At 41.9% G+C, this 14,240-nt stretch overlaps 1 protein-coding gene across 1 annotated transcript in view; it reads left to right on the top strand.

Moving 5' to 3' along the window:
* The window catches only part of sh3bp1 (SH3-domain binding protein 1), a 64,579-nt gene that overhangs the window by 25,808 nt on the left and 24,531 nt on the right, over positions 1-14,240 (top strand). The window contains exons 3-8 of the mRNA XM_084323545.1: positions 5,288-5,392; positions 5,772-5,848; positions 6,219-6,330; positions 7,922-7,992; positions 8,302-8,389; positions 13,673-13,741. Of these exons, the coding sequence (XP_084179671.1) occupies positions 5,288-5,392; positions 5,772-5,848; positions 6,219-6,330; positions 7,922-7,992; positions 8,302-8,389; positions 13,673-13,741 (522 nt within the window). The remainder of the gene's footprint in view (positions 1-5,287; positions 5,393-5,771; positions 5,849-6,218; positions 6,331-7,921; positions 7,993-8,301; positions 8,390-13,672; positions 13,742-14,240) is intronic.

Genomic DNA, 14,240 nt, shown 5'->3' with positions numbered 1-14,240 from the left:
TTCTCTTACCTGCCTCCACAGAACCTGGACTAACCCCCCCCCCCCACACACACACACACACAACCAGCTTCCCCCCCCCTCTCTTACCTGCCTCCACAGAACCTGGACTAAACCCCCCCCCCGCCACACATACACACACACCCAGCTCCCCCCCTCTCTTACCTGCCTCCACATAACCTGGACTAACCCCCCCCCCCCCCCCACACACACACCCAGCCCCCCCTCTCTTACCTGCCTCCACATAACCTGGACTAACCCCCCCACACACACACACCCAGCCCCCCCTCTCTTACCTGCCTCCACAGAACCTGGACTAAACCCCCCCCCCACACACACAGCTCCCCCCCTCTCTTACCTGCCTCCACATAACCTGGACTAACCCCCCCACACACAAACACACACACCCAGCCCCCCCCCCCTCTCTTACCTGCCTCCACATAACCTGGACTAACCCCTCCCCCCCACACACACACCCAGCCCCCCCTCTCTTACCTGCCTCCACATAACCTGGACTAACCCCCCCCACACACACACACCCAGCCCCCCCTCTCTTACCTGCCTCCACAGAACCTGGACTAAACCCCCCCACACACACAGCTCCCCCCCTCTCTTACCTGCCTCCACATAACCTGGACTAACCCCCCCACACACAAACACACACACCCAGCCCCCCCCCCCCCTCTCTTACCTGCATCCACAGAACCTGGACTAAACCCCCCCCCCCACTGACACACACACCCAGCCCCCCCCCTCTCTTACCTGCCACCACAGAACCTGGACTAACCCCCCCCCACACACACACACCCAGCTCCCCCCCCCCCTCTCTTACCTGCCTCCACAGAATCTGGACTCCTCTCTTACTCTGCCCCCCCCCCCACTGACACACACACTGCCACTTTACTTTACTGCCATTGTTTAGTTTATTTATTTAAATGTTGACTATGTTAGATCCCAATGGTCACTATTGTGACCAAGCATAAAACTAACATTTTCACCAACTTAACCATCATAAAATAAAAAAATAAATACAGATCATCTGTTAGGGAGGTCTAAGGAACAAAATGCAAGCACTTACATTGCAAGAAAATGGGTTAAGGACCAGCTAGTCACTAGAACGGGTTCCATAGGTTCCAAAATTCCAATTCCATTAATGATGTAGTATAAGGAGGTAGCTTACCAACCAATAATGATGTAGTATAAGGAGGTAGCTTAATGAGCGCCTTAAACCTGGCGAGAGAGAGAGAGATAGAGGGAAGCTGATAGAGAGACGATTGAGGTATCCGGAAACTCCATTGTTTTAGTGCTTCAACATTGAGTGAGGTTAGAGCTATGTGTCATTATGACATATACTGTAGCTCTACCAAATTAACACATTCTGAGTAGAGACTGCTTTGGCTACATAGAGAGAAATAATCAGTTATGCCTCAATTTTGGGAGGCAGGATGGCCTAAAGAGGCCTGCCAGTAACCAAAAGGTTGCTGGTTCTATCGCCATCTCCGACAGGAAGGTGTATTCCAGCTGTGAGCTGGTGTCTGGAGGGTGACTGGTATTATGCCCACTGTCCTGCCTAAGTGCCCTTGAGCAAGGCACCGAACACCAAAAACTGCTTCAGGGGCGCTGCACTACAGGCGACCCTGCGCTCCGACCTCTCTGATGAAATGCATATGTGTGGGGGACTGTGTGTATGTGTAACTAGGAGATATATGCAAAAACGACATTTAAATTGTCTTATGTACATTGACATTAAAATAATCTTCTAAATTAGTTTAAGAGTGGAGTTTCCGTTTAATTTAAGGAGACAGGGAGCATTTCTGTTGCGCAGGTGAAGACGGGGGAAACAATTGTGCAAAATTCTAAACGTAGTTTGTAACTATGGCGCATGTTACACAATTACCTACTGAGAAGATTAGAATTTAGTGGCACAAACACAAACTAAAAAAAAAAAAAAAAAAAAAATGACCCTTAGGAACCGATATCAAACTGTACTCTAAGCAGTGGTTCCCAAAGTCGGGGTCGCGACCCAAAGGTGGGCCGCGAGCAGCCACGGGTGGGCCGCGAGATGATTAAAAAAAAAAAAAAATTATAAAAAAAAAATATATATATATATATATTTTTTTTTTTTTTTTTTTTTTTTTTTTGTCAGGTCACTGAACTTAGAAGCAGGCCAGGACAGTGTTTCTAGTTGTATTCTAAAATTCTATTCTATTGTATTCTAAAATGTGACTACCTATATGGTTTTATATTAACTTAATAAATAAACAAAAACGAAAAATCTACTTATTTCAACGAACATTTCAAACTAAATAACAGATTATGCACATAAAACGCTGAAAACAACCGAAGCAACAATAGTATTTTAATGAGGCTATTATTATTATCATTATTATTTTGCAACAAGTTAGCCCTCTCATAAATAGCACATATAAATGAATAACTAACTTGAACTAACTTAATAGGATTGAAGTGATATTTGGCTTAAAAAATCGGTCGCCTGGCAAAAAAAAAAGAAAAAAAAGCCAGACGATGTGCATTGGGCCGCGGCTCTCTGACGCCTTATTTTCTGGGCCCTGGCCTGAAAAGTTTGGGAACCCCTGCTCTAAGGTATTAGCCATCAGACTTCAAAAGCATATGACATCTTTAGTTCATCCGGATCAAACTGGCTTCATAAGAGGCCGCTTGATCACTGATAACATAAAACGATTACTACACGTACTAGATGCCAGCAAGGACGACACCACACCTAAGGCGATGCTGTCCCTGGATGCAATGAAAGCTTTTGATAGGTTGGAATGGTCGTATCTATGGGCAGTATTAGAAAGGATGGGGTTAGGAAAAAGATTCATTGATATGATTAAAGTATTATACAAAGACCCATCGGCCATGATTACAACAGGTATAATCACCTCCGAAATCTTTCCGGTATCACGCTCTTCTAGACAGGGTTGCCCTTTTAGTCCCGGACTATTCGATTTATCATTAGAGCCTTTAGCACAATATATAAAACAATCTCAATCCATAGAACCAATCGTAATCAAGGGCACACAACATAAAATTAGTTTATATGCGGACGACGTAATACTATTCATGCAAAACCCCAACACCGCAATGCCTCATCTTCTCAAGTTGATTGATGACTTTGGCGATCTATCAGGATTTAAGATAAATTGGCCGAAGTCGACTTTCCTTCCACTTAACGCCCCTGCAAAAAAATATATACTCCTTCCAGAAGAGATACCAATGGTTAAACACTTTAGATGTTTGAGAGTTGAAGTATTCCCTACCATAAGCCAAACGGTGAAGCACAATTACATAAAAATCCAAAATAATATCAAATAGGACTTTGACAGGTGGTCAAAACTTAAAAACTCAGTACAGGTACGGGTATCAATAGTTAAGATGGACGTCCTACCTAGAATCAACTTCATCAGCTCAATGCTACCGTTACCCCCTCCAGATGGTTACTGGAAAAAATTACACTCTTCCGCATACAAATTTATTTGGAATAACAAACCACCACGTATAAAAAGATCCACAGCACAGAGAAACAAAGCCGACGGAGGTATGGCATTTCCAGATTTTTTCCACTATTTTAAGGCATACACTTTAAGACCACTGACAACCTGGTTTGATACCCAAGCATCAGTATCCTAGAGAAATTTAGAAGTAAATATAGTAGCACCACATAGACTGCAGGACATAGTATATACCAAATTATCAATTAAGCAATGCAAACTGAAATTTGGCCCCATTATTACTCATGCGATCCGGATATGGCGTGAAACACAAAAAAAATATTCCAACCCACATAAATGGCATAATCATACTCCCTTATTCAATAACAATGCACTCCTGATTGGAAAACGACCTATAAGATTCCCTAGATGGGAAAAGCAGGGCATACACACATTAGGAGATGTTTTCAACAAACAGGGTTTTTGTAGTTATGAGGAAATACACAAAAAATGTAATCTCACCAGTTCCACATATTATTTTTACGCACAGTTATTGTTATGTTTGAAGGCTCACGGTGTCCCATTAAGGATACCAATTGTACACCACAGATACCACAAATTCTTCTATGAAAGAGAGACATCGAGAGGTTTTGTATCAGATTTTTATCATCAATTACTAACGTCCTCGTATGAAATCCTCCACCTAGACTCAGTCTGGAGGAGGGATATACCAGACCTGGAAATAGATTTTGATTGGCAAGAAGCCTGGGCAAATGTTCGACTTGCATCACGGAACCCGGACCATCAACAAATCAATCTTAACTATATTCATAGGACATACTTGACTCCTATAAGACTGAACAGAATGGGTCTTAAACAAGACTCCAAATGCTCCTTATGTACAAATGGGGACGAGGGTACATTTATGCACATGTATTGGGACTGCCCACCAGTTAAGATATTCTGGAAAGAAGTGACCCAGCAATTATCAAATCTCTTAACTCTGAATATACCTGTACGTGTACACCCCTCTGTATTACTGTTGAATGATGTTTTTGAGTGTGCAGTACCTATACAGCTAAAGAGATTGGTTTTATCTGGTATCACAGTGGCTAAAAAGCTGATAGCATCACAATGGTTTCAACCGGAAAAAATGTGCCGGAAGGTCTGGATTCTTACATATCTCGATGTGATTTATCTAGAAATATCTACAGCAAGAATTTTGGGTCTCAGTGAATCCAAAATTACAATGTGGTTAGAAGTGGTGGAGAGAATAAAAGCTAGCATATAATTGTAGTGCCTGGTTAGGAGCGAATGATAATGGATGGATTATCCAAGGGGGGGCCCGGGGGGGGGGGGGGGGGGGGAGCGAGCGAGAGCATATGTGTGTAGGGTATTAGATAGCAGGTATTAGGTGTATATCTTGTATAAGATATTTATTTAAATGGTGATTTCATTGGATGTGCACTGTTAATTAATGCTTGTATATCTAATTTTATGTTGTCATGTTTGTTTATGTGTTTGTTTAAAAAATTATAAAAAAATTAAATACAAAAACTACTGCAAAATGTAGTATGTACATGTACTCTGTGTAGTAAACTACTCCCCAACGCAGGAGGTAGTGGACGGAGGGTGGTAACTAGGGTCATTTCAGAGTAACTAAATAGTCCATTTAATCATACAAATGGTTGCCTTTACATTATAATTCTGCAAATGAATGGAACAAATGCTAAATAGCCCTTTTAGATCCAGTGTTACACCAGACGGATATTTGTGAACACAATATTTGTGAATTTTCAATGAATTTCAGTATTTGTATGTTTCCTTGTACCCAGGTGGAGCAGAGAGTGGAACCAGCCAAGAAAGCATGTCAGGTCATCCATAAGAAGCTACAGGGTTGCCTTCAGAGCCACCAGGGACCGGACGCAGACAAACGCATGGTGACAAATACGTGTTAAACAACTTATCTTGCTGTGTTGTGTACAAACATCTGGTTGGACTCAAAGGTCACCTCTCTCTCTCTCTATCTCCCCCCCCTCTCTCTCTCCCTCTCCGTCTCTCCCTCCCCCTCTTCCTCTCTCTCTCCCTCCCCCTCTCTCTCCCTCTCCCTCTCTCTCCCCTCTCTCTCTCTCCCTCTCTCTCTCCCTCTCCCTCTCTATCTATCTCCCTCTCCCCTCCCCCTCTCTCTCTCCCCCCCTCTCTCTCTCTCTCTCTCTCTCTCTCTCTCTCTCTCTCTCTCTCTCTCTCTCTCTCTCTCTCTCTCTCTCTCTCTCTCTCTCTCTCTCCCTCCCACCTCTCTTTCTCTCTTTCTCCACACAGAAAAAAATCCCCCTCATGCTGCTGTCTACCAGCATGGCAGAAAGCTTCATAGACTTTGATGGAGATTCCCCTATCAGGTGACAGTTTGATTCACTTCAATCCAACCATCCATCCACCTACCCACCCATCCATCCATCCATCCATCCATCAATCCACCTCCCCATCCATCCATTCACCTCCCCATTCCATCCACCCACCTACCCATCCATCCATCCACCTACCCATCCATCCATCAATCCACCTCCCCATCCATCCATCCATCCACCTACCCATCCATCCATTCATCCACCTACCTACCCATCCATCCATCCATCCACCTACCCATCCATCCATCCATTCTGTTAACTGACAGTAGTGTTGGATGTATCTGTTAGGAAGGTGCTAGAGATGTGCTGTTTCATGGAGAAGATGTTGTGTTAATGACAGTAGTGTTTGGATATCTGTTAGGAAGGTGCTGGAGATGTGCTGTTTCATGGAGAAGACGTTGGCCAGCCTACTGGCAGACTTTGAGATGAAACTGGAGAAGGAAGTTCTGGAGCCACTCAATAAACTCAATGAGGTAAGAATGTCTTATACAAATCATAATCTAGTGTGTGTGTGTGTGTGTGTGTGTGTGTGTGTGTGTGTGTGTGTGTGTGTGTGTGTGTGTGTGTGTGTGTGTGTGTGTGTGTGTGTGTGCGTGCATGTGTGTGTCACATCTAAAGACAACACTGCTCAGCTCACACAATGTTGTTGTAACTAAGAGATTTGTCAAAAAATATGTTGTTTTCATGCATAGATCACTAGATTCCGGACTCCGGACTCATGATCGGAAGATCACCGGTTCGAGCCCCGGTCAAGGCTGTTGTCGGAAAGTGGTGTTGTTGTCCAGCAGGGGGCACTCTGTCCTCTGGACTAGTCAGTAACAATGCCCCTGTTACGGTGATAGAGCTGCGAGTGCCGTCCATCGGATGATACGCTAAACCGAGGACCTGACTGAATCTCTGTTGTTAAAGAACCCAGGACGCGTATCGCAAAGAGTAAAAGAGTAGGGGGTTCCCCGACGTTCCTGGCCAAATTCCCAATCAGGTCTCTGACATCAAGGCCACCTAATCATCCCTTCCCCTTAATTGGCTGATATCAAATAAATGGTAAATGGTTGCATTTATATAGCGCTTTTATCCAAAGCGCTTTACAATTTGTTCCTTGCATTTTACCCATTCACTCACACATTCACACACCAATGGCAGAGGCAACCATGCAATGAGCCAACCTGCTCATCTGGAACAATTAGGGGTTAAGTGTCTTGCTCAAGGACACTTCGACATGCTGCCCGGGAGGAGCGGGAATCGAACCGGGAACCTCCAGATTACCAGAAGACTGCTCTACCTCTTGAGCCACTGTTGCCCCCTGTCTCCTGAGCTGTTCAGCCATTGTGTAGTGTGTTGTGTGCCTGGTGCCAGTGTATGGCAGGCATTGAGCCTGCGTAGCCCAAGGTTGGGTGCTACTAGTGGTGGTGAAGGAGGCAATTTCCACCCTACATTGTGGGGAGCGCTTTGAATGTCTAGAAAAGCGCTATATAGATATAATTAATTATTATTATTATTATTATTTATTAGATGCATAAACTTATCATATCTGAGCATTTCCATGTTGTAAACTGGTGCCAGGCAGCTGATTATCGGAGTCTCAGAGCAGCAAACCAGTGTAGTATCACCCTTGATAATGTAAGGCTGTGTTCAGATTAGAGATGCGAGCCTGTCGTGACAAAACCTATTGAAAGCAATAGAAAAAATGCGCAGGCTTTTTTCACAGCCTAAGTCGAATAAGATACCGGTACTTGTCATTTACTGATTAGGAAGGATATTTTGTCCTTGGCCTCCCATCAACCTATGTGCAAAGTTCTATCCAATTGGACCCGAACTGTAAGAACTGTGAGGACAGACACACAGATACACAGACAGGAGTGAGTACAACACCCCCGTTGCACCATGTGCGCACGTGTAAAAAAAAATTATAATAATGATAACAAGCGCACTTCAGGGAACTCAAGTCAAATCAAAACAAAGATCAGAGATTGAAAATAGATTTGAAGAGGTGTGTTTTGAGTGTGTTGAATGCATTTATGTATTTATTTATTATTCTTTGTTTTCTTTGTTTGTTTGTTGTAGGACGTTTTACCGGAGATTCTAAAGAACAAGAAGCAGTTTGCCAAGCTGACAACAGACTGGATGCAATGCAAGTGGGTCAGCCTCCTAGATCAGTCGATCGTATTGATACGTTACAGTAATTTTCCGTTATGACACGCAGCTAATTAAAACCAGTACTTCTCTGAACGTGTGTGTGTGTGTGTGTGTGTGTGTGTGTGTGTGTGTGTGTGTGTGTGTGTGTGTGTGTGTGTGTGTGTGTGTGTGTGTGTGTGTGTGTGTGTGTGTGTGTGTGTGTGTGTGTGTGTGTGTGTGTGTGTGTGTGTGTGTGTGTGTGTGTGTGTGTGTGTGTGTGTGTGTGTGTGTGTGTGTGTGTGTGTGTGTGTGTGTGTGTGTGTGGTCAGACGCCAGGCCAGCACGGGTCCCCAGGCGAAGCAGGACGGGCTCCAGGAGGAAGTGGACGAGGCCTGGAGGAAGGTGGAGCACATCAGGGTATCGTATCACTGTTCACTCATATCATCGTATCACTGTTTAATTATATAAAAAATTACAGTAAATTATTATGGAATACTCTAAATGAAATAATGGGCAGGAATAAGAAACCTACCCCATCCTTTCTAGAAACAGAAGGAAAATTCCTCACCAAACCAGTTGAGATTGCTAATCATATTAACAATTATTTTATTGGAAAAGTAGATAATTTAAGGAATAATATGCAAACAATAGATAATGAAAAATCTTATTTATTAATAAAGAATAAAATAATGAAAGATAAAAATTGTCAATTTAATTTTGATAGTGTGACTATAAGTAATGTAGAACATATGTTAAGTACCACTAAAAACAAACGACCAGGTGTTGACGGTCTTGACGGGAAACTTCTGAAATTGGTCCCTGATTTAATTGCCCCTGCTATCTGTCATATTATAAATCAATCCTTTAGTGAATGTTTGTATCCGCAACAGTGGAAAACTGCCAAAGTAATACCACTGCCAAAAAATTTGAAATTGCCATTCTCAGGATCTAATAGTCGTCCCATAAGTTTACTGCCAGTTTTAAGTAAACTGATGGAAAGAATAGTAAGTGAACAGATTAAAAGCTACTTTTCTTTTAACACATTGACCAGGCCCGGACTGGCCATCGGGAGCACCGGGAGCTTTCCCGGTGGCCTGGCCGCTTATAGCTTATCCGCAACAGTAAGTTACTTCCGGGGTAGGCCTGATTGGCCCCGACAGGCACGTGACGCGCAACTTTCTCTGCCGCGCGGCACGCTCCGCGGAGCCGAGCGGCAGAGCTTGCGGAATTACGTAACCGTCCAAATACGCCATGACTTTCATTCGGCGCTTCAGCTCACCTGGCAGAGCAGGGCCAGCGGTCCTGCGATCCTGCGGTCCGTTGTTGGTGAGTTCGAATCCCAGCAAATCTTTTTTTTTTAACGTGATTTTTTTTTTAACGTGTATTCTTTCGCCGGTTAAGGTTAGGCATGGTTAAGGTTAAGGTTAAGGTTAGGCATTGTTTCGGAGTTGGTTAAGGTTAGAACGGTTAAGTTTAGGCGCTGTTAAGGAGCTGGTTAAGGTTAGAGTTTGTCTTAGAGAATGGCAATATTCTTTCTATGGTTAAGGTTAGGCATGGTTAAGGTTAAGGTTAGGCATTGTTTCGGAGTTGGTTAAGGTTAGAACGGTTAAGTTTAGGTGCTGTTAAGGAGCTGGTTAAGGTTAGAGTTTGTGTTAGAGAATGGCAATAGACAGCCTATTTCCGCGCGACAGCTCTCAGCAGCCTCGTTGCGCGTCCTGAGTTTGCCGCGTCACGTGCCTGTCGGGGCCAATCAGGCCTACCCCGGAAGTCACTTACTGTTGCGGAACAGTTACACGCGGCCTGGCCTGCACAGATAAAAAAAAAAAAAAAAAAAAAAAAATTGGTTTCTTTTGCCAGGCCATTGTTTCTAGTTGTGGCGGCGGCGCGGCGCGATAGTTACATAACCTAGGTGGGTGGGGAACAACCAGGATTTCACTGTCTGCCACAGAGTTGGAGAACTATCTGACTCTCTCCCTCACGCGGACACACACACACAATGGAGCCGTGCTGCCGCTTGTGATTGGTGGAGGCGGGATCAGGCGATACAACTGATTGACAGCGGTGGCGGCGAATGGAATGGCAGACGGCACTCAGATGCAGAATAACAGCCAGGCAGTGAGCCAGGTAGTGAGGGACTCGGGAGAGATACAGTAGAGCGAAAGTCAATTAACGTTGATGTCAAGATGGACAGTGGATGAAAGAGAAAGGGTGGAGGAGAGAGGGATAAAACAAAGAAAAAGAAAGGCCCTTACAGGAGAGAGTGGTTAACTGTATTATAATAGTAAATAGAAAAATATGTTGTGCTCTTGCTTTTTTCTTTTTGAAGGTGGAGAGAGTAGCATTGCTAGTGCCACAACAGTTTTATTTGAGGTCCATAACAGTACATTGTACTAAGCAATTGTTGGCTCATTAGTTTGTGATTCACATGCACTAAAATTCACCAGAATGCAGGAAATTAAGTCTTTGTAACAAAAAAATCCTGGTGGGGGACCCCCAGACCCCCGCTTAAAAAGTGGCCTGATTGGTGGTATATTTCGCGCTATATCTCCCGGTATGAATTATTTCCCCAGTCCGGCCCTGACATCGACCACTGATTTTCAACATGCATATCGTGAAGGACATTCAACAGCGACTGCATTAACCCAAATGACGGATGATTGGCTGAAAGAGATAGATAAAAAGAAAATGGTTGGAGCTGTCTTGCTTGATTTTACTGCAGCATTCGACATCATAGATCACAAATTCTTACTTAAAAAACTTGAATGTTACGGTTTCTCCTCATCTGCACTATCTTGGATGCAAACTTATTTAGCAAACCGGAAACAAATAGTTTTTTTTAATGGGAGTTACTCAGAAGTTAAAACGGTAAGGTGTGGAGTACCCCAAGGAAGTTGCCTTGGGCCTTTGCTCTACACCATATTTACAAATGACATGCCTCTTGTCCTAAATAAGTCCTATATTTCTATGTATGCGGATGATTCAACGATTTACACATCAGCCTCAACAGCCAATGAATTAAATACGGTCCTAAAGGCAGAGTTGCAATCAGTGATGGAATGGATAAAGAATAACAAACTAGTTCTAAACATATCAAAGACAAGTAGCATCATTTTCGGTTCAAACCATACTCTAAGAACGAACCCAGTCTTGAAACTTTTGATAAGTGATGTGGTAATTAATCAAGTCCAGGAGACTAAACTCCTAGGGGTAACATTAGACAGTAAATTGTCATGGTCACACCATATAAACAATATAGTAGTGAAAATGGGAAGAGGGATTTCTGTTGTTAAAAGATGTGCTCATTTGTTACCACTAAATTCTATCAAACAGGTAATTCAAGCTCTGGTTTTGTCAAATCTTGACTATTGTCCTGCAGTATGGTCGAATGTAACGACGAATAAACTGAAAAAATTACAAATGGTACAAAACAAAGCAGCACGTATAGCGCTTCGCTGTGAGTACAGAACTAATGTTGCAGCGATGCACAGTTGTTTAACTTGGTTACTTGTCAAACATAAATTACTCTGCTCACTCCTTGTATTCACTAGGAATATTCTTGTTACAAAGATCCCATCAATTTTATATAACAATTTATCAATAAGTCTTGACAGACACAACCATTCCACCAGACATGCTTCTGCACGAGGTTTTACACTTCCAAAAGTGAGGTCGAATGCAATGAAGCGAACTGTCATGTTCCGTGGTATGCAGGAATGGAACTCTCTTCCCAGACATGTTAAGCAGGAGAATAGTAAATGTCGTTTCAAAATCGTGGTAAAACAACATTTTCAACCAAAGAAATTGACATTCCCTAATAGATAGTGTGTACGTAAATGAAAATGTATGTGTCTGATAAAGAGATAGGTATATGGATGAAAAGGCATGTGTCTGATAGGGATATATTATTAAAATATTGTATAATTGGCTGATATGAACATAGATAATGTATGTAAAAGCTAAATAGTATATTATGCTGTATTGTATTATGAATTAATTATGAGTAGGTATTATTGTATTGTATTATGAATTCATTCATAAGGAGTATATATTTGTATATTGTATTATGAATTTTATTAGGGTTTTTATTGTTGTTTTAATTGTCTGTATGACATGTAAATGTTGTGAGTGTATAAGGGTTTTTATTGTTGTTTTAATTGTCTGTATGACATGTAAATGTTATGAGTGTATAAGGGTTTTTATTGTTGTTTTAATTGTCTGTATGACATGTAAATGTTGTGAGTGTATAAGTCTGTAACTGTATTTTATGTGTTATGGACCCCAGGAAGAATAGCCCCAGCACTGCTGTGGCTAATGGGGATCCAAATAAACTTAAACTGTTCACTCATATCATTGTATCACTGTTCACTCATATCGTCGTATCACTGTTCACTCATATCATCGTATCACTGTTCACTCATATCATCGTATCACTGTTCACTCATATCATCGTATCACTGTTCACTCATATCATCGTATCACTGTTCACTCATATCATCGTATCACTGTTCACTCATATCGTCGTATCACTGTTCACTCATATCGTCGTATCACTGTTCACTCATATCGTCGTATCACTGTTCACTCATATCGTCGTATCACTGTTCACTCATATCATCGTATCACTGTTCACTCATATCATCGTATCACTGTTCACTCATATCGTCGTATCACTGTTCACTCATATCATCGTATCACTGTTCACTCATATCGTCGTATCACTGTTCACTCATATCGTCGTATCACTGTTCACTCATATCATCGTATCACTGTTCACTCATATCGTCGTATCACTGTTCACTCATATCATCGTATCACTGTTCACTCATATCGTCGTATCACTGTTCACTCATATCATCGTATCACTGTTCACTCATATCATCGTATCACTGTTCACTCATATCATCGTATCACTGTTCACTCATATCATCGTATCACTGTTCACTCATATCATCGTATCACTGTTCACTCATATCATCGTATCACTGTTCACTCATATCACTGTTCACTGTTCACTCATATCATCGTATCACTGTTCACTCATATCGTCGTATCACTGTTCACTCATATCATCGTATCACTGTTCACTCATTTTTTAAACCTTTAGATTAGGGCTGGACAACAATCAAACGCAATATTTGATAAATGTGTGTCAAAATAGAATAGAAATAGAATAGAATATACTTTATTGTCATTATACTTGCGTATAAAACATCTCGTTTGATACAGAACCCTGCAAAATCACACCATGATAATTTTCAGGTTTATAATACAAAAATGGATCATTCCCTCTAATAGAGTGAATCATATCGCAGTTGCGATATCAGTCAAAATAATCGCAATTCGATAATTGTCCCAAATCGTTCAGCTGAAACACATAAATTGTAGTCTACTCCAGAGATGAGAGACATTTTCAGATCTTGTTATCTAAAATCTGTAGGTTTGAGCGTTTCCGGGAAAAGTTAGATGTGGATGTGTATGTTCAGATGATGTATAGCATTTACACTTCAAGTGATGTGAATTGACTAAACAACTGCATGTTGCCTGTTGTATCTAAATGGAACCATGGATCTTCTAGTTGAAGAATGTAGCGTTATAGTGGATTTATAATCTGAAGGATCCAGTTAGTGTACTGCACCGTATTTACGGTATAGTTTTAGAATAGAATACAACTTTATTGTCCATGCTCTCCCCTCTCCTCAGGACCAGTACTCTGCCGATCTGTACCACTTTGCTGCTAAAGAAGACGACTATGCCAACTACTTCATTCGCGTGAGTGAGTTGTCTTTGGTGTCGGCGTTCTGAAAGTCCTCTGTGTGTCTTCCGAGGGAAACCGAAGCAGCTGTGTCAACGTTGTCTTGCTCAGCCACTTTACTGCACCCGGTCCCTCGTGCATCAATATACAGGTGCAGCTCAATCAATTAGAATATCGTGGAGAAGTCTATATATTTAGCTGTATTGATGCAGTATTTTATGCAAAAGGAGCCCCAACCAAGTACTGAGTGAACATACATGAACATACTTTTCAGAAGGCCGACATTTCTATATACAAAAGAAAAATACATCTATTATTTATTTTTTATTGGTGATACAGAATTTTGGGCTTTCATGAGCTGTAAGACATAATCATCAAAATTAAAACAAATAAAGGCTTGAAATATTTCACTTTGTGTGTAATGAATGTATAATCTACGAGAGTTTCGCTTTTTGAATTGAATTACTGAAATAAAATAACTTTTCCACGATATTCAAATTTATCGAGCTGCACCTG

This window comes from Notolepis coatsorum (genome assembly GCF_963971535.1).
Source record: "Notolepis coatsorum genome assembly, chromosome: 10".
Classification (NCBI taxonomy): domain Eukaryota; kingdom Metazoa; phylum Chordata; class Actinopteri; order Aulopiformes; family Paralepididae; genus Notolepis; species Notolepis coatsorum.
Note: the sequence above shows the minus strand (reverse complement) of the source record. Positions and strands in the feature narration are given on the sequence as shown.